Consider the following 21,191-nt stretch of genomic DNA (forward strand, 5'->3'; position numbering starts at 1 on the left):
TTCTTCCTAACTAACACAACTGCTGCCCATCCTCCCAATTAACTCATAGAGGCAGGATTTACAACATATGGGAAAATCGCACAATACGGGGAATCATGGCCCAGTCAAGTTAATACACACATTTTTGGGGGGACATAATTCAATCCGTGAGAGGCATCATACATGAAGAAAGCAAGAGGTCATTAAAAAGTCAAGAAAGAAAGAAAAGACCAAAATGGATATCAGAAGAGACTGAAACATGCTTTTCAATGTAGAGTAGCTAATGGAACAGAAGAAATGATGAAGTAAAAGAGCTGAACAGAATATTTCAAAGGACGGCTCAAGAAGACAAAGTAAAGTGTTAGAAGAACATGTGCAAAGACCTGGAGTTAGAAAACCAAAAGAGAAGAATATGCTTGGCATTTCTGAAATTGAAAGAAGAAAAAATTCAAGCCTCAAGTTGCAGTATTGAAGAATTCTGCAGGGAATATATTAAACGACGCAGGAAGCATCAAAAGAAGGTGGAAAGAGTACACAGAGTCACTATACCAAAAATAGTTAGTCGATGCTCAGCCATTTCAGCCGGAAAACATATAATCAGGAACTGATGGTACTTAAGAGATGGGTCCAAGCTGCCCTGAAGGCATTGGCAAAAAACAAGGCTCCTGGAATTCTGAAATACCAATTGAGATGTTTCAACAAATGGATGTGGTGCCGGAAGTGCTCGCTCATCTATGCCAAGAAATTTGTAAGACAACTGCCTGGCCAATTGACTGGAAGAGATCCATATTTATGCCTATTCCAAAGAAAAGTGATCTAAGAGAATGTGAAGATTATTGAACAATATCATTAATATCCCATGCAAGTAAAATCTTGCTGAAGATCGTTCAAAAGCAGCTGCAGCAGTACATTGACAGCAAACTGCCAGAGATTCAAGCTGGATTCAGAAGAGGACATGGAACCAGGGATATCATTGTTGATGTCAGTCAGATGGATCCTGGCTGAAAGCAGAGAATACCAGAAAGATATTTAGCTGTGTTTTATTGACTATGCAAAGACATTCAACTGTGTGGGTCATAACAAATTATGAATAACATTGCAAAGAATGGGAATTCCAGAACACTTAATTGTACTCATGAGGAACCTGTACATAGATCAAGAGGCAGTCGTTCGAACAGAACAAGGGGATACTGCGTGGTTTAAATTCAAGAAAGGTGTGCAGCAGGGTTGTATCGTTTCACCATTTTTATACAATCTGTTTGCTGACCAAATAATCCGAGAAACTGGACTATATGAAGAAGAATGTGGCATCAAGATTAGAGGAAGACTCATTAACAACTTGCGTTATGCAGATGACACAACCTTGCTTGCTGAAAGTGAAGAGGAATTGACACACTTACTGTTGCAGATCAAAGTCTACAGCCTTCAGTGTGGATTACATCTCAACATAAAACAAAAATCCTCACAACTGGGCCAATAAGCAACATCATGATAAACGGAGAAAAGATTGAAGTTGTCAAGGATTTCCTTTTATTTGGATCCATGATCAACACCCATGGAAACAGCAGTCAGGAAATCAAATGATGCATTGCATTGGGCAAATCTGCTACAAAAGATCTCTTGAAAATGGTAAAAAACAAAGATGTCACCTTGAAGACTAAGGTGCACCTGACCCAAGCCATGGTGTTTTCAGTTGCCTCATATGCATGTGAAAGCTGGACAGTGAATAAGGAAGACTGAAGAAGAACTGATTCCTGAATTGTGGTGTTGGTGAAGAATATTAAATATACCATGGATGGCCAAAAAAAGGAACAAGTCTGTCTTGGAAGAAGTACAGCCAGAATGCTCCTTAAATGCGAGGATGGCGAGACTTCGTCTCGTGTACTTTGGACATGTTATCACGAGGGATCAGTCCCTGGAGAAGGATATCATGCTTGGTAAAGTAGAGGGTCAGTGAAAAAGAGGAAGACCCTCAGCGAGATGGATTTACATAGTGGCTGCAACAGTGGGCTCAAGCATAACAATAATTGTGAGGATGGTGCAGGACCAGGCAGTGTTTCATTCTGTTGTACATCGTGTTGCTATGAGTTGGAACCCACTCATCAGCACCTAACAACAACAACAATAAATTCACAATGTTATGCCACCATCACCAGTATCTAATCCTAGAATATTTCCGTCATTCCAAAAAGAGATTCTGCACCTCCCAGTTACTCCCCCCTTCTCCTTGGCGACTGCTAATCTGCTTTCTTTTTCTATTGATTTGCCTATTTTGGACATTTCATATAAATGAAATCATACAATATATGGTCCTTTGTGACTAGCTTCTTTTAGCATAGTATTTTCAAAGTTCATTCATGTTCACTATATATCAGTACGTCTGTTTTCATGGCTGAATAATATTCCATTGTATGGATATACCACATTATATTTATCCATTAATCAATTGATGGACATTTGAGTTGTTTCAGCCTTTCAGCTATTATGAATAATGCTGCTATGAGTATTGGTGTACATGTTTTTGTGTAAATATATATTTTCAGTTCTCTCTGGTACACACCTAGGTGTGGACTTGCTGGGTCATATAGTAACTCTACCTTTAATTTTTGAGGAACTGTTTTCCATAGGTGTGGTACCATTTCACATTTTTGCCAACAGTGTGTGTGAGTTCCAATTTCTGGACATCCTTGCCAACACTTGTTAAATTTTCTAATTTTTAAAATTTTAGCCATCCTAGTGGGTGTAAAGTGGTATTTTATTGTGGGTTTGATATGCATTTCCCTAATGATGAATAATGTTGAGCATCTTTTAATGTGGTTATTGGCTATTTGCACATCTTCTTTGGAGAAATGTTTATTCATATCCTTTGACTATTTTTTATTTATTTATTTATATTGTACTTTAGATGAAGGTTTGTAGAACAAATAGTTTCTCATTAAACAGTCAGTACACGTATTGTTTTATGACATTAGTTAACAACCCCATGACATGTCAACACTCTCCCTTCTCGACCTTGGGGGACTTTTTTTTTTTTTTTTTTGGTGAAAATGTACATAGACAAAGCTATATACCATTTCAAAAGTTCTTACATGTACAATACAGTGACATCGATTACATTCTTCCAGTTATTCTATCACCATTATCTTCAACTCACTGCCCCCAGGCTTCCCATCAAACCTTTTGAGTTACTGTTGTCAATTTGATCTCACATAATTCTTTTTTTTTTTTTTACCTTAGGTGAAACTTTCACTATTTTTTAGTTGCCTGATTTATCATTTTATTGTTGACTTGTGAGAGTTCTTTATATATTCTGGATACAAGTCCCTTATGAAATATATGATTTGAAAATATTTTCTTTCTGCAGTAAATCTTTTAAGCTTACAGGCCATACAGTATCTATCAAGACTGCTCTACTCTTCTGTTGTAGTGAGAAAGCAGGTATAGACTATATGTCAACAAATAGGTGTTGCTGTGTTCAAATAAAACTTTATTTTCACAAATACGTGTTAGTGATCTTAACAAAGTTTTAGGATACAAGATCAATATACAAGAATCCTATTTCTCTATACTAGCAATGAAGTTCAGTGACGTAGCAATGAATTTCAGTTTCAATTGGAAATCCGGCTAAATTGGATTTGAAATTAAAAGAAAAAATGCCATTTATAATGGCATCAAAATATATGAAATACTTAAGGATAAATCTGACAAAAGATATGCAAGGTCTGTACATTGAAAAGTATAAAACTTTGCTGAGAGAAATTAAAGAAGACCTAAATAAATAGATATACTGTGTTCATGAATCAAGGGACTCAGTATAGTTGAGATACCAGTTCTCGCTAAATTGACATCTAGATTAATAGCAGTCTCATTCAAAATCTCAGTAGACCTTTTTTTTGGATACAAATTGACATGTTGATTTTAAAATCCATATGGAAATGCTTTGAACCCACCCAGAGTACCCAAAAACAACTTTGAAACAGAAGTACAAATTTTGAAGACTAGCACTGCCAGACTTCAAGACTTATTTTGAAGCTATAGTAATCAAGACTTTGTTGTATTGACTTAAAGATAGTAAAAGAGATCAGTGGAACAGAATAGAAAGTCTAGAAATAGAGCCACACACAGCTGATTTTTGACGAAGTACAGTGTGAATTCAGTGGTTAAGTATAACCTTTTCAACAAGTGGCACTAAAACATTTGGATATTCATATGCCACCCCCCCCCCAAAAAAAAAAAAAAACCAGAAAACTTCAAACCACATTTCATAAAAATTAACTGAAAATGAATCATAGACCTAAATGTAAAACCTAATAACAGAAGACTTTTAGAAGAAAACCTTGGATAAGCTCTCTGACCTCTGGTTAAGCAAAGTTTTCTTAGATCCTTGAAAGAAAAATTTAATATGCTGAATTTCATCAAAATCAAGAACTTCTCATCTTTGAACACAGTGTTGAGGAGACAAGCCACAGACTGAGAGAAAATCTTTCAAAGGATATATCTGATAAAGGACTTCTATCCTGAATATATAAAGAACTATCAAAAACTTAAAATAAGCATCTCAATGAAAAAAATGAACAAAAGATTTGAACAGACACTTTAATTAAAGAAGATAATAAGATGGCAAATAAGCATATGACAAGTTGTTCTTCATCATTGTTCCTTAAGGAAATGGAAATTAAAACCACAATGACATACCTGTATATACCTATTAAACCAAACCATATCAGCTGCCATCGAGTTGATTCCAACTCATGGTGACCCCATGTGTTGTAGAGTAGAACTACGCTCCATAGGGTTTTCATGGATGTGACATTTTGATAGCAGATCACCAAGCCTTTCTTCCAAGGCGCCTTTGGGTGGGTTTGGAGTAGAGAACTTAACCACTTGTGCCACCCAGGGACTCCCATAGGCTTATTAGAGTTGTTAAAACTAAGACTGGCCAAACTTTTAAGTGTTGGTGAGGATCTAGAGCAGCTGAAACTCTTAATACACTGCTGGTAGGGTTTTAAATTGATACAACTTTGGAAAACGGTTTGGTGGTTTCTTAAAAAGACTTCTACCATAGAACCTATGTATTTCACTCCAGGGTATTTACTCAAGAGAAATGAAAGCATATGTCGAAACAAAGACTTATTCCCAAATGTTCATAGCAGCTTTGTTTGTGATTGCTGAAAACTGGAAACAACCCAAATGTTAACAACAGAATACAACAAAACAACAACCCCTTGCCATCTAGTCGATTCAGACTCATAGTGACCCCATAAGGACAGAGTATAACTGGAATAGTACTCAGCAATAAAAAGGAATGAACTATTTATACAGTGACATGGATGAATTTCAAAATAAATATACTGGAGGAAGGAAGCCACGGGAATTCTATTCATAGAAAATGTCAACTGATCTATAGTGACAGTAATCCTATCAGTGATTACCTGGGGCAGGGTGGTGCAGGAGGTGTGAAAGGAATTCCAAAGGGGCATGAGGAAACTTTTGGGGGGTGATGGACATGTTCATTATCCTGAATTTGGTAATTCTTTTCTGGGTATAAATGTGAAAACTTATCAAATGGTACACTTTAAATAAGTGCAATAAGACTGTTCAAGAAAAAAAAGAAAGACATATTCTTACTAGGATATTTTGATTTTAAACCACAGAAGTAATTTAATTCTACCTTCAAAGCTATGTGTTTGGATAATCAATTGGGATACCTGGGGTATCTGTTTTGCATTGTCTCAATTTCATGTGGTCTTTCTGAAAACCTAATATTAATTCTGCCTTTCCGTAACACTAGAATGTGAGCTCTCTGAGAACAAAGACTTTTCTCTCCTGTTCACTGTTATGTCCACAAACCTAAAACAGCCCAAGGAAGGACTCAATAAATATTTACTGAATGAATGGCTGAGAGACTCTTAAAAGTCATTTGCCCTTTAATGGCTTCTTTTATGACTGTTTTTCTGAAAAGCAGATACCTTACTTCAGCTTCAGAAAGAGACTTTGATTCATACTAGTTTTCCCTCTCATGAGCGTTGCAATTTAACTTTTCAGTGTACAACCCTGCTCTGGCTTTTGAGGAAGTGTATGTTTGCATGCTTTAAAATTTCATAGTCATTCAGCTTAGTATCTGAAAGTGCTCTGAAAATTTTAGTTCTCATCAGCTCTGTTCCAAATGGTCTGCTTGAAGGTGATGGTGTCATCCCTTCTAGAAGGGAAATAGGAAATCCATATTTCTAATTCAGAAAGAATGGCTTTTGAAAGTGCTTCATATTATGATAAAATGCTTATGAAAGCCTTTTTTGGGGGGTGGGGTGGGGGATGGGTGGAAATGCTTGGCTTTTTCTGAACTTGATTTTGGAAACAGTTAATGATCAATAATAATATTTGTTGCATCTGTAGTACATTTCCAGCTACCTTACAGATTGTGGTTTGTCAGCACTCCCCACACGTGTGCAATGCGGATGGGGGATGGGGTATGGTCCATTTTTCAGAGGGTCAAGAACGTACATGTGCAGTCGTTCTGTGCCAGGTCCAGGTTCGCTGTGTTACTCTTGGGCCAGGAATGGAATACTCTGGCCAGAAACGGAATACTCCAGGTGTGGCAGCAGCGAGCAGTTTATAGACAGGCTGTGACTGTTTTACCACAGGAATATTGTGGTTGCAAAGGGCTGCTGCCACAAGACCAAAAAGAAAAGATGCCAAAACAAATTCTTTCCCTTTCTTTGCTTGTGTGGTTGCCAATATTGCAGAGGCAGGGAGTGGCTCGTAGTTCCCAATGGATGGACTCAATGTGATTTAAAAGAATAATTCCAAAGTTGTTTCCTGTTGATGAAGGAAAAAGCACTGGAACAGGAGTTCGGAAATCTGGCTCTTCCTAGTAGTGTGTTTGGAAAAGTCACTCAGCTTCTATGTACATCAGATGTCGCACCTGTACAATGTGGGGTTTTAGTAGTCTCTGAAACAGTTAAGCCCTCACCTACTAATCGAAAGGTTGATGCTTTGAACCCACCCAGAGGCGCCTCAGAAGAAAGTCCTGCTATTTTCTTCTGAAAGATCACAGTTGTTGAAAACCTTATGGAGCACAGTTCTACTCTGAAACACATGGGTTTGCCATGAGTCAGAATTGACTCCATGGCAACTGGTTTAGTTTGGTTTTTGGTTTACTAGTTTACACTTAAGGTTCTCTTCAAACCATGATTTCATGATTCTTTGTACATATTAAGCCCAAGGAGTGAATTGTTCTCTTTACTTCACTGAGTCATTAATAAGAGTTCTGCAGTACAGCTGGAGAAGAGGAGGGGGTAGCTACTATTTGCTGCTGTAGCTGTTTTTGGACTGATTGTTGTTTTCAGGAATTGTTTTGAGGATTCTTGGGGGTCCCACCTCAATTTCCTTCCCAAGCCATTGTGTTGGGCAGAAGGCACAGGGAGTAATTTACCGTCTGTGAACCAACTAGAGCAGAACATATTTTGTATCTGTTAGGTCAGAAGGCTTCACGTGAGAACTTCGAGATGTGGTTATCATTTCGGGAGTATTTGCTTTGTGCCAAGTACTAAGCCAAGCTCTTTTTAATACATTATGTCATTATTTTTAATATATAAAATGTTATTTACTATACCATTTAGCATATTATTATATTACTTAGTATTTCATTTCATTATTTCAAATATATTATTTCTAGGACAACTGTATAAACCAAAACCAAACTCATTGCCATCGAGTCGATTCCAACTCATAGTGACCCTATAGGACAGAGTAGAACTGCCCCATAAGGTTTCCAAGGAGCAGCTGGTGTATTAGAACTGCCAGTCTTTTGGTTTGCAGCCATAGATCTTAACCACTGTGCCACCAGGGCTTTGTATTTTTTTTTTTTTTCTGAGATGAGGAAATGAAAGCCAGAGAGGTAAATAAATGTACAGCTCAATGAATTTTCACAAGGTGAACACACCCTGGAATCCACTGCCCAGGTCAATAAGGAGAATATTACGGGCACTTATGCCCAATCTTATACCCCTTCTTTCTAAAGAGAACCACTATCTGGAGTTTTCACACTACAGATTAGTTTTGCCAGTGCTGGGATTTGATGAACTCATGCTGGTTAGTTTCCAGAATACGCACTCTCTCCACCACTCCTGGATTCCTTAGATTTTTCAGGTTTGTTCAGGGCGTACCTGTATTGCTTTATTGTATTGGCAACACTTGACAGCATTTTAATAGGTGGGGTCTTAGTACAGCAGTTGAATTGAACCTGCTTTTCCCTCTGGGCCAGAGGAAGGACAGAAGGCTAGCTTCTACTGAGGACAAAGGGAAAGCATCAGGTGTGGCCACATTTGAAGGGGCCCTGGAAGAATCTGGACAGGCCCTAGCGGGTGTTTGAACCTGCTTTGTGCTTCTGCTTTGATTTTCTTGCATGGGCTGGAGTAACAGAACAGGTATCTGAGACAAGGACACCCAACTCCTTTCTCCTACTGCTCTTAAGAGAGTTGTTTGCCTTTTCTTGGAGTCCCTGGGTGGTGCAAATGGTTAGCAATCAGCTGCTAACCAAAAGGTTAGCAATTCGAGTCCTCCTGGAGGTACCTGCAAAGATAAGCTTGGTGATCTACTTTGGAAAAATCAGCCATTGAAAACTGTATAGAGCACAGTTCTACTCTTGATACACATGGGGTCACCATGAGTTGAAGTTGACTAGATGGCAACTGGTTTTTGTTATTTTTTTTAATCATTAGCTTTGCTCACTGTCTTCCTGGCTTGGCAAAGATTAAGTAAGGATAAACTCAGGATAGGAAAAAATATTTTTGTATAATAATACTCTTGTTTGCAAATAATGGTAAAGAGAACTTAAAGTTATATAGTGCTTTAGAGTTTCCAGAACTCCTTCACACAGATTATCTGGCTGCCCCTTGCTACCAAATGAATTTTTACTGTGGCTGTTTTACGATTCCTTAGTTTAGTCTTCATGAGTTATTTTAATGTGAATTTGTGAATTTCAGTATAATTTAATATCAGAATATATGTCTTCCTTGTTTTTTAAGAATTATACTTTCTGAATTTATGTGGTATTTGATGGGTTCTTGAACCATTTAAATGTGTTTAATGTGTTTGTTTCAGTTTATTTCAACTAATAGCAGCTGAATTCCTCTTATGTGTCAAGTCAAGGGTTGGGATACTCAAGGTCACAGTGAGTTGGGGAGACAGACAGACATAATTTTAATATTATAATTGCATATATTAGCATGTAGTACTAGAGAAATAGAAGCAAGGGAGCAGGGAGTTGTGCCCAGGGATGGGGGAAAGGGGTGAAGGGTGAGGGGTGAAAGGTGAGGTAGGATGAATGGAGCAAGACCAAGTCAAGTAATACTGAAGAGATGACATTGGAGCTGAGCCTTACCTGATGAACGTTTCCAGATAAATTTAGGGTGGAGAAAGGAGTTGCCGGCAGAGGGAGGAGCATGCAGAAAGACATCTGGTCTGAAAATGCAGGATGTAATTGTGGAAAGGAGTCCCTGGGTGGTGCAAATAGTTAACACCCTTGTCTGCTAACTGAAAGGTTGAAGGTTCAGTCCACCCAGAGATGCCTTGGAAGATAGGCCTGATGATCTACTTCTGAAAAATCAGCCATTAAAAGTCCTGTGGAGCACAATTCTACTCTGACACACATGGGGTCGCCATGAGTCAGAATCAGCTCAGTGGCAACTGGTACTGGTTAATTGTGGCAAGTGAGCAGTCCAGTAGTTTTGTGAATGCCTAGAGATGAGTCCAGAAAGGTAAGGCGAGCTTCGCATGTGAAATACCTTGTATGCTGTGTTCAGGAGATTTGATTTGAATAGATAATGGGATCCACTGGAGTCTTTTAAGGAGAGTAACATTCACCTAGTTGTTTATTCATTCAACAAATAGTAGGTCAGTATGGTGTACAAAACACATACGATCGTCGTTACCCTCATGGAGCTGAGCGCTAAACCATTGTGCCACCTGGCATTGTGTAACAGTTAAACCAGAATAAAATTGGGAACCACTGCAGTGATCCAGGTGAGACAAGATAAATGGCTCAATCTGGGCACCGGGGAGGGAAGATGAGGACAGCAGATTGATTGGGTTGTAGATAGACTAGATTGGACTTCGTGACCAATTGCATGTGGAGGATGATGGAGAGGAAGAAGAGTAAGTTTATTAAGAGTATCATTGTCATGAATAACTATCCGATCTTCTGTGTCTTTCATTTCAGATACACCTTTTTTGTAGCAATGGGATACCTTACAATATGCCACATTAGCCGAATATACATATTCCACTATGGAATTCTCGCTACAGATTTTTCCGGGTGAGTATCTTAGTTTTGGGGAGCCTTGATTGCTAACCTTGACTCAGCTTTTTGGGGGTCTTTAAACATCAGGGTGCACATAAGAATCATCGGTGTTTGGTTAAATCAGTTGGTAAGACACTGTGCTAATGATGTTGAGGTTGAAGACTTGATACTCTTTAGGACTGCTTTGTTCTAAGGCAGGAGTTACAAACTACGACTGTGGGCATTATTTGACTGTATTAGTTTCCTATGGATGTTGTAACAAAGTACCACAAACCGGATGCCTTAAGACAACAGAAATTTATTCTGTCACAGTTCTGGAGGCTAGGAGTCTGAAATCAAGGTGATGGCAGGGCCATGCTCTCTCTGAAGCTCTAGGGGAAGATCCTTCCTTGCCTCTTCCAGCTTCTGGTAGCCTCAAATGTTCCTTTGCTTGTGGCAACATCACTGTAGTCTCTGTTTATGTCTTCACATGGTTGACTTCTCTTTGCATCTAAATCTCTTCTTCTTATAAGGACACCAGTCATACTGGGTTAGGGCCCCCCCCACTTCAGTAAGACCTCATGTGAACTTAACTAATTACATCTGCAAGGACCCTATTTCCAAATAAGGCCATATTCACAGATACCAGGGGTTAAGACTTCAGCATATCTTTTTGGACAAAAATCAACCCATTGCATCATTCCACCGCTTGTTTTTGTAAATGGAGTTTTATTGGAACCCAGTTGTCTTAGTTATCTAGTGCTGCTATAACAGAAATACCATAAGTGGATGGCTTTAACAAAAAGAAACATATTCTCTCCTAGTCTAGTAGAAGTCCGAATTCAGCTCCAGGGGAAGGCTTTCTCTCCCTGTCACCTCTGGAGGAAGGTCCTTGTCATCAGTCTTCCCCTGGTCAAGGAGCTTCTCAGTGCAGGGACCCCGGGTCCAAAGGACAGTCTGTGTTCCCAGTGCTTCATTCTTGGTGGTCTGAGGTTCCCGTCTCAGTGGTTCTTTCTTGGTGGTATGAGGTCTCCCTGTCCCTCTGCTCACTGCTCTCTTAATCTCAAAAGAGATTGACTTAAGACAAAACCTAATCTTGACATACATTTTTGGGGGACACAGTTCAGTCCATAACACCACCCATGCACTTACTTGTTTAGACAATATTGTCTGTGGCTGCTTTTGCACTACAATGGCAGAGACTCTATGGCCTGCAAAGCCTAAAATATTTACTGTCTGGCTCTTTATAGAAAAAGTTTGCCAACCCTTGTTCTAAGGCCCTTAACATAGGGTAGGTGTTCATCTCTTGCTAATTAACACAGAATTCTTCTGTACTAACAACATTTTGTTTCATTGATTCGTAGCGACCCTGTAGTCGGAATCGACTTGATGGCAATGGGTTTGGTTTTGGTTTTTAGCCAATGAATAGTTGTTACCCCGACCCCCTTGAGTACCTCCCTGGCTGTCCCAACCCCTCCCCCCAAACCCTCTAGACCTCCAGCAACTGGAAGGGTAATGCCTGGCAGAGGTCTCCATTGTTGATGTTGGCTGCCATCAAGTTGGCTCCCAAGTTGTGGTGGCTTCATGCACGGTGAAACAAAATGCTGGCCAGTCCTGCGCCATCCTCATGGTTGGTTATGGATTGGACTGTTGCGATCCATAGGGTCTCTACTGGCTGATTTTTAGAAGTAGATTGGCCAAACATTTTTTCTTAGTCCATTGTAGTCTGGAAACTCCATTGAAACCTGTTAAGCATCAGAGCAGCACGCAAGCCCCCACTGACTTACTGGTGTGAGACAGGTACCTGTGGAGGTCTCAGTAAGCCACCTCCCTCTCCCTTACCACCCACATCTCTATGTCACCAGGTCCTGTCAGCTGGGCAGCCTGACTGCCACTAAACTCTATCTCCTGCTCTTCATGCCATTGCTACCACCCTGGACCACCATGCATCTGTAGCACTTTCCAGTTAGCCATCTTTCCTTTCACCTCACCCCTTCTCCAGTCTGTGCTCTTTGTTCCCACCAGAGTGTGGTTCTAATGTATAAAACAGATGATGGTTGTTGTTAGTTGCTGTTGAGTCAGCTCCGACACGTGGCGACCTTATGTATAACAGAACAAAATGTTGCCCAGTCATGCACGATCTTCATGATTGTTTGAGTCCATTGTTGTGACTATTGTGTCAGTTCATCTCACTGAAGGTTTCCTTTTCATTTTCACTGTCCTTCTACTTTACAAAACAGGATGTCCTTTTCTAGTGATTGGTCTTTCCTGATGATGTGTCCAAAGTAAGCAAGATGAAGTCTTGCCATCCTCACTTCTAAAAAGCATTCTGGTTGTATTTCTTCTAGACTGATTTGTTTGTTTTTCTGGTAGTCCGTGGTATATTCAATATTCTCCACCAACACCACATTTCGAATATGTCAATTCCTCTTCTGTCTTCCTTTTTTATTCCATCATCTTTCTGAAAAGGAAGATGATGATCTAGGCTTGCCAAACTCTCTATCCAGTTTCTCACCACTTCCTACTCCCTTCTGCACTTCATATGGCAGCAGTGCAGAAAAGTTTATGGTCCACACACTCGCTACCTTAGTTCACGCCTCTGTGCCTGTGCCTGCTCATTCCTCTGATTAGGCAGTTCTTTCCCATTTTTGTCTTCTTGGAAAACTCTTTTCATTTTCCAAAACCCAGCAGACACTGATTGAGAACCCTGTATGTGCTGGACACGATTACAGGAGACAGAAGTGAGCAAAGACTACAGAATGAATGTACAGTTACGTATTTTAAGTTTGTACAGGAAGTTAAAAATGTGAGCATATCATTGTGTACTGACTGGGTTGAATAACGTCCCCCTGCAAATTTACATCCACTCAGAACCTCAGAATGTATCCTTACTTGAAACTAGGGTCTTTGCAGATAGAATTAGTTAAGATGAGGTCATATTGGAATAGAACAGGCCCTAAATTCAATATGACTGGTGTGCTTATAAGAAGGGAGAAGAGACACGGACACACAAAGAGGGAAGATGGAGGCAGAGATTTGGAACGAGGCATCTTTAAGCCAGGGAACACTGAGGATTGCCAGCAACCACCAGAAGCTAGGAGAGAGGCATGGAACAGATGTTCCCTCAGAGCCTCCAGAAGGAACCAACCTTGTTGACATCCTGATTTCAGACTTCTTGCCTGCAGAACCATGAGAGAATAAATTTCTGTTTTTTTAAGACACTCAGTTTGTGGTAATTTGTTATGGCAGCCCTTGGAAATGAACACACCTTGTTTTATGATTCTACACCTTTTGATGAGCTAACTGCTTCAGCAGTTCACGTCTCTATTGCTGCTCTTATCACGCTTCCTGTCATTTCTGTGTTTACATGACTCTTCATGGAAAACTAGGGGCCAAAGTCCTCAACATGTGTTACAGAGTGTTAGGCTGTGGTAAACGATACACCTGAGGAGGGGGGGAAGAAGGTGGTGTGAGCCTCAAGGGGAAGTGTCTTTACCTGAAGATGAAAGAGTGGTGTCTTAAAGGCTAAGAGGACCCACCTCTGAGGCCTTGCCCTTTGGTTTACAGGTGTGAGAGATGAGCAGACTCCTCTCGAGAGAGTGAAGGGTCAGGGGTGTCTGTTGTAGAGCAGGATCCAGCTAAGGACATGATTCTCAACTTGGGCAATGTCTGAAGATGTTTTTGGTTGTCATTACTGGGAAGGGGAGGGGGTGCTACTGGCATCTACTTGGTAGAGGCCCGGGATGCTGCTAAAAATCTTACAATGCACAGGACAGGTCCCCCTTAGCCCCAGCAAAGAATTATCTGATCCAAATGTCAGTAGTGCTGAAGATGAAAAATCCTGAACTATGAAGGAGGTAGACGAACATTTTCTGAAGAGACTAAGGATGTAGCAGAGATCATGTCCACCATAACTCAGAGTGCAGAGGGCTAGGGAGAATGAGATGGGAGAGCTGAGCAGTAGAAGGCTTCACCAGTGGTGACCATGTGTTCAGAGAGCAGAGAACAGGCCTTTCCCTCTGTCAGACTTGTTTCCTAGGCTGCTGTATTGCTTGTAAGTGTGAGTACTTGAGTGATTTACATATCTCTCTGCACCTCTGTTTCCTTTTCTGTAAAATGGGTTTAATAATGTTCTAGTTAGGGGGCATGTCCCTTTCCTTGCCACTGGGTCCCTCCATTTGTTTTAGTCCTAAAGCCATAAACTCTTGAATGAGTTTTACACCATTTTTAGTAGATTCAGAATTGTGGAAAGTTACTGAAAAGGGAAAATAAAAGGTACTTGTGAAAAACAGTAAAGCTTGTGAAATGTGGTGGGTTTGAGGTATGACAGCAGGGGATGACTGACCTCCGTTGGCTCCTGTCACATCCACTTTTAGCAGAGAGTCTTGATAGATTTTTTCAAGTGATATTTATCCTATGCATTTTTTGTATCTCCTCGTATTAAGAAATCTCTGATATTACACATGAAACCGTAGAGTGTTAGAGTTAGAAAGGACGCTGTTGCTAGGGATAGGATATGAAGAAAATGTGTCTGATCTATAAATCGTGAGTGATTTAGTTCTCTGATTACTGAGTGGCCATACTACCAAATTTTTAGAGAATATACCTTTTTGTTTTTAATTGTTGTTCGTTATCATTGAGTAGATTTTTGACTCATAGTGATCCCACGTGACAGAGTAGAACTGCCCCATAGGGTTTTCTAGGCTGTAATCTTTACAGAAGCAGATCACCAGGTCTTTCTCCCATGGAGGCACTGGGTGGGTTCGAACTGCCAACCTTTTAGTTAGCAGCTGAGAACTTAGGATTTTTTTTTAAATTACAGATCATTATTAAGTGGCGTTGTTTTTCACTACTGCTGTACCTGAACAGTACCTCACTGACCCAAATCCATTCTCTTTGGATAATGTCAGTAAATATAAAATGGAGAGGAATATACCAACCTGAAATAGACAGGGTATTTCAAATCACAGATTGTCAGTTAGAGAGTTTTCTTTCCCAATGTGTGTTCTCATTCCAAGTATGCAAGAAACAGGTATTCCTTCAGAATGGAATTGATTTAATACTACTATTTATTTTGGTTTAAAAATCTTATTTAGGATTCTGTTGAGAGATAAAATAATGTTTTGAAGTTAAACTTGCTAAGTGTTTTAAAGCAGCCTAAGAAATACAATGAGAATGCTCCTTGGAAGTGAGGATGGCAAGACATTGATTCGCTTTCTTGGACATGTCATCAGAAAAAACCAATCACTAGAAAAGGACATCATGTTTGGTGAAGTATATAGAGGACCAATGAAAATGACAGAAATCCTCAATGCAGTGACACAATAGCCACAACAATGGAGTCCAACATAGTAATGATCATGAAGATGGCACAGGACCAGGCAACGTTCTGTTCTGTTATACGTAAGGTCACCATGAGTTGGAGGTGAGTTGATGGCAACTAACAACGTAACTACAACAGCAATGTGGTAGTTGTTTGCAACCCTAAGTGCTTAGGATACTTAGAGCACAGACAGGAACTGAATGGGATTGGATTAATTTAGTGTTTGTGTCAAACAGTATGTTATAATTCAATTATAATACATACATTTTGGGGAACACAAACTATTTGCATTTAAGATTATTCTGCAATTTGCAATTTTATTTATCACTTCACAAGTAATCAAGCTTTCATGGGCTAGACTGGTGCTAACAGTAGGGGTAACACACAAGATACACATATATTAGTACTACTCATAAAGTTTATATCAACATATAGAGTGGTGAATATCCTAGGTGTTTTCTCTGTGAATGTGGGCTATTAAAGACACTAGAACATTTACTTTTCTCCAGGGGGAAAAGCTAAGCAATTGCTTGTAATAAAGCAGTACTTGATTCCTTTTAGGTTTGTGATAGTGAACTGGTTTTTCTTTTTTCTCACAAAAGAATGCAGTTCGAGTTTTCTTCTGAGGGCAGCAACAAGAACTCTATTTCCTTTTTCCTGGCTAGGCCAGATTCAGTCAGATAATTGTATTCCCATCAGGTTGGCAGTTCAAGTTGCTCATGTGTTTTTGAAAACATTATGAAATGCGAACCTTATACTCTACTAGTGGAAGTATAAGTTGTTACAACCCTTCTGGAGGTCAATTTAGCCATAAATTTTAGCAAGAATTTTTAAAAAGTTCATATTGTATGATAGAATAAATTTCTAATAGTTGAATTGTCTTAAGGAAATCAAATTTATCTATAAGGATGTTCAGCTGTTGTCTGTAATAGTGAAAAACTGGAAACATCCTAAATGGTCCAAAATAAGTGAATAATTAAATTATAGTACATCCATCTAATGAACTAATAATTCTGCATTGTCACTGAATGTTTAATGATACTAGAAAATGCTTGCAAATAAAATGGAAAATAAAAACCATAAGGGAAGTTACATGTATTAACATTCCATTTTTATGAAATATGGACATGCCTAGAAAAAGAATAGATGGTAGTAATCAAAATGCTAAAATAGTAGTTCTGTTCAGGGAGCCGTTATTGATTATTTGAATATTCATTTCACTCTTTTATACAGGCAGTCTCTGGGTTAAGAGCATCCAACTGACGTAAAACCTGTAGTTACGAACCAACCCCCATAAACCCTATTATACTAAAAATTCAAGGTACATACAATGGTTCCTGATAACAAACAGGTGCTACTCTGTGACACGCATCAAAACACTATTATTATTACTGTATTATTATGTTAAAGATCCACCATGCATCTGACAGTTTGTCATACTGCAGTGACTTGCGTGTTGCTGTGATGCTGCAAGCTATGCCACTGGCATTTAAAATACTAGCAGGGTCACCCATGGTGGACAGGTTTCAGGGAACCTTCTAGACTAAGATAGACTAGGAAGAAGGACCTGGTGGTCTACTTCTGAAAAAACTGGCCAGTGAAAACCTTACGAATAGCAGCAGAACATTGTCTGGTTTAGTGCCAGAAGATGAGCCCCTCAGGTTGGAAACCATTCAAAAGAATGACTGGGGAAGAGCTGCCTCCTCAAAGCAGTCGACTTAGTGACGTGAGTGGAGTAAAGTTTTTGGAACCTTCATTTGCTGATGTGGTACAACCTGAAATGAGAAGAAACTGCTGCAAACATCCGTTAATAATCAGAATGTGGAATGTATGAAGTATGAATGTAGGAGAATTGAAGTCATTAAAAATGAAATGGAACACATAAAAATTGACATCCTAGGCATTAAACCCATTGCTGTGGAGTCAATTCAGACTCCACAGGGTTTCCAAGGAGTGGTTGGTGAGTTCGAACTGCCGACCTTTTGGTTAGCAGCCAACTTCTTAACCACTGCACCACCAGGGCTCTTGTAGATATTAGTGAGCTGAAATTGACTGGTATTGACCATTTTGAATTGGACAATCATATGGTCTACTATGCCAGGAATGACAAATTGAAGAGGAATGGTGTCGCGTTCACCGCCAAAAAGAACATTTCAAGATCTATCCTGAAATACAGTGCTGTTAGTGATAGGATAATATCCATGCACCTACAAGGAAGACCAGTTAATATGACTATTATTCAAATTTATGCACCAACCACTAAGGCCAAAGATGAAGAAATTGAAGATTTTTACCAACTTCTGTAGTCTGAAATTGATGGAACATGCAAGATGCATTGATAATTACTGGAGATTGGAATGTGAAAGTTGGAAACAAAGAAGAAGGATTGGTAGTTGGAAAATATGGCCTTGGTGATAGAAACGATGCCAGAGATCACATGATAGAATTTTGTGAGACCAATGATTTTTCATTGCAAATGCCTTTTTTCAACAACATAAACGATGACTATACACGTGAACCTTGCCAAATGGAATATACAGGAATCAAATCGGCTACATCTGTGGAAAGAGACGATGGAAAAGTTCAGTATCATCAGTCAGAACAAAGCCAGGGGCTGACTGTGGAACAGACCATCAATTGTTTATTTGCAAGCTCAAGTTGAAGCTGAAGAAAATTAAAACAATTCCACAGGAGGCAAAATATGACCTCGAGTATATCCCACCTGAATTTAGAAACCATCTCAACCATCTCAAAAATAGATTTGACTCATTGAACACTAATGACTGAAGACCAGACGAGTTATGAGATGACATCAAGGATATCATACATGAAGAAAGCAAGAGATCATTAAAAAGACAGGAAAGAAAGAAAAGACTGAAAGGGATATCAGAAGAGACTGAAACTTGCTCTTGAACGTAAAGTAGCAAAAGCGAAAGGAAGAAATGATGAAGTAAAAGAGCTGAACAGAATATTTCAAAGGGCAGCTGAAGAAGACAAAGTAAAGTATTATAATGAAATGTGCAAAGACCTGGAGTTAGAAAACAAAAGGAAGGATATGCTCAGCATTTCTCAAGTTGAAAGAACTGAAGGAAAATTCAAGTTTCGAGTTGCAGTTTTGAAGGATTCTACAGGGAAAATATTGAATGACAGAGGAAGCATCAAAAGAAGATGGAAGGAATACCCAGAGTCATTATACCAAAAAGAATTGGTCGACGTTCACTCATTTCAGGAGGGAGCATATGATCAAGAACCGATGGTACTGAAGGAGGAAATCAAAGCTGCATTGAAGGGAATGGCAAAAATAAGGCTCCAGGAGTTGACCGAATACCAGTTGAGATGCTTCAGCAAATGGATGCAGCGCTGGACATGCTCCCTTGCCTGTGTCTCTTGTACGTAGGGTCCGTATGAGTCGGAACCAACTCAACAGCACCTAACAGCAACACCAACCATGTTAAAGATGTTTCAGTGTATCTGGAAGTGTTTCTTTAATGTTTTTTATACATAGAAAGGTACACTATATGATATATACTAAAACAAACATTTGACTAACAGACGTTAGGAATTATACCTAACAGTTCTGACTTAACATACAAATTTGGCTTGAAGACAGACTTGGGAACAGAACATGTTCATAATCTGGGGACTCCCTGTATTAGTATAGTAATAAGGAAAAATCCTAAATGTTATTTTAATATATTTGCATGCGTATTAAAAGATTGTGGTGAACTGCAGCAGATGTGATTGGAACAATAGCGATTTGTGTTCTCTGTTATCCTGTTTATTAAATAATAAAAATATCACTCACCTGAACCCCTGCTAATGGTACAGATCACTTGCCCTTTTGTTCCATAGATAGTTTGTGACATCCTTATCACCCCACCTAACCAGCCCAAGATGTACAAGTAATTGGGTTCTCTATGTATGAAAAAGGGGTCCTGGACGGTACAAGCAGTTAACATGCTTGGCTGCCAAGTGAAAAGTGAGAGGTTCGATTCCACCCAGAGGCACATTGGAAGCAAGGCCTAGTGATCTACTTCCCCAAAATCAGCCATTGAAAAACTGTTGGAACACAGCTCTACTCTGACACACATGGAGTCACCATGAGTCCAAATTGACTCGACAGCAACTGATTTTTGGTTTATATTGGGGAAAAAAGAGACTTTCAGGATTTGTTCTTATCCGTGTTTCTCTTTCACTCTACTGCCAACTTTTCAATAATTAGCATAATCACTTGAAGTTTAGTTCTGAGGATATTAGTGTAAGTTATGCCAAGTATATTTGGTGTGTTCTTCTTAAAATGGAGAATCAGATTTTTTTTGTTGAATGCTGAAGTATAAAGGCTCAATCTTTGAAAAGATTAATGGAAAGGATAAATCTGAGTAAATCATTCTGCTCTGATCCACCACTGAATGGGTCTGAACAGGATACCAAAGAACTCAGAAACGAGCCCAGAGGAGTTCCCTCTACCTTCAGTTGTAGCTCCAGGGAGCCTGATTGAGCCATGTACTTCCTTTGCTGCGTGTGGCTCCTGGAGTCCCGTATTTTCTTCTCCAAGCTGGCATAATTGATAAGAGTTTGGGAGTATTTTACTAAAGCTGCAGTATCATCATCCTTCTCTGCAGTAATTCAGGGAGCTGGAGGTACAGGAGGGACAGAATCAACCAGGAGGTGGGGAAGTATTGCCCAAGCTTTCTCTGTCCCTCAACTACTGGGTTCACTCACCATGTTGTGCAATTCACATTGCATCTTGGCGTCCCTTGGAGTTGTGCAAGATGGCAGTATTGGGCCAGGTTGCTGATAATTGGAAGTTTCTTGTACTCATACTCATATTTTGCCAAAGTTCTTGTTTGCCTGACTACCTGCATTCCTAGTACAGTGTGCAAATGCCACAAGTAGATTTTTATGAAAAACAAAGGAAGTTATAAAAATATAATGTTTAAGCTTTTGGGTCTAAAATTAAAATTACCTGTCGGGAAAATAAAATCGTTGAATGTTTAATTTAGCTTGATGCTGCCCAGCTAGAAGTGTGATTGGTTGGCTGTTTGGATACTTGTAACCGATGACTGCATTCTCTTACTGTTCCATACTAGCTCTAAGAGGACAGCGGAACTTAACCCTTTAGGTCCAAAGATAAAGGTAAAATAGGTAGATTTTATTTCAGCATTGCCCAAAACTGAGTTTGTTGTTTAATGTTTTAAAGACAGGTTATGTCTTGTTGGGAATTGATGTGGGAAGTGTAAATGGATGAATGGGTCGCACTTGTTGTGAGTTGCCTGGAGTCTGTATCACAAGATATCTTAGTTACCTAGTACTGCTGTAACAAAATATACCACAAGAGGGTGGCTTTGAAGAATAGGAATTGGTTGTCTCACAAATGTGGAGGCTAGAAGTCCAAATTAGAGCATCAGCTCTAAGGGAGCTTTTCCTTGTCATTAGCCCTATGAGTTCCTTGGCATTCCTTGGCATTCTTCGGTGTTGCTTGGCATCTCTCTTCCCCCATGTGTGTGTCTCTGTGCCCATTCTGCTCTTTTTATAACTCAGAAGATACTAGATTTAGGACTCACCCTACTCTGGTATGACCTCATAAACATAACAAAAGAAAAACCCGAT

General features: G+C 39.4%; 1 protein-coding gene across 1 annotated transcript in view; it reads left to right on the forward strand.

The window, feature by feature from the left end:
* Positions 1 to 21,191, forward strand: part of MBOAT1 (membrane bound O-acyltransferase domain containing 1) — a 160,396-nt gene that overhangs the window by 89,701 nt on the left and 49,504 nt on the right. The window contains exon 4 of the mRNA XM_004383998.2: positions 10,199 to 10,294. Within this exon, the coding sequence (XP_004384055.1) occupies positions 10,199 to 10,294 (96 nt within the window). The remainder of the gene's footprint in view (positions 1 to 10,198; positions 10,295 to 21,191) is intronic.

This window comes from Trichechus manatus, unplaced genomic scaffold (genome assembly GCF_000243295.1).
Source record: "Trichechus manatus latirostris isolate Lorelei unplaced genomic scaffold, TriManLat1.0 scaffold00115, whole genome shotgun sequence".
Lineage (NCBI taxonomy): Eukaryota > Metazoa > Chordata > Mammalia > Sirenia > Trichechidae > Trichechus > Trichechus manatus.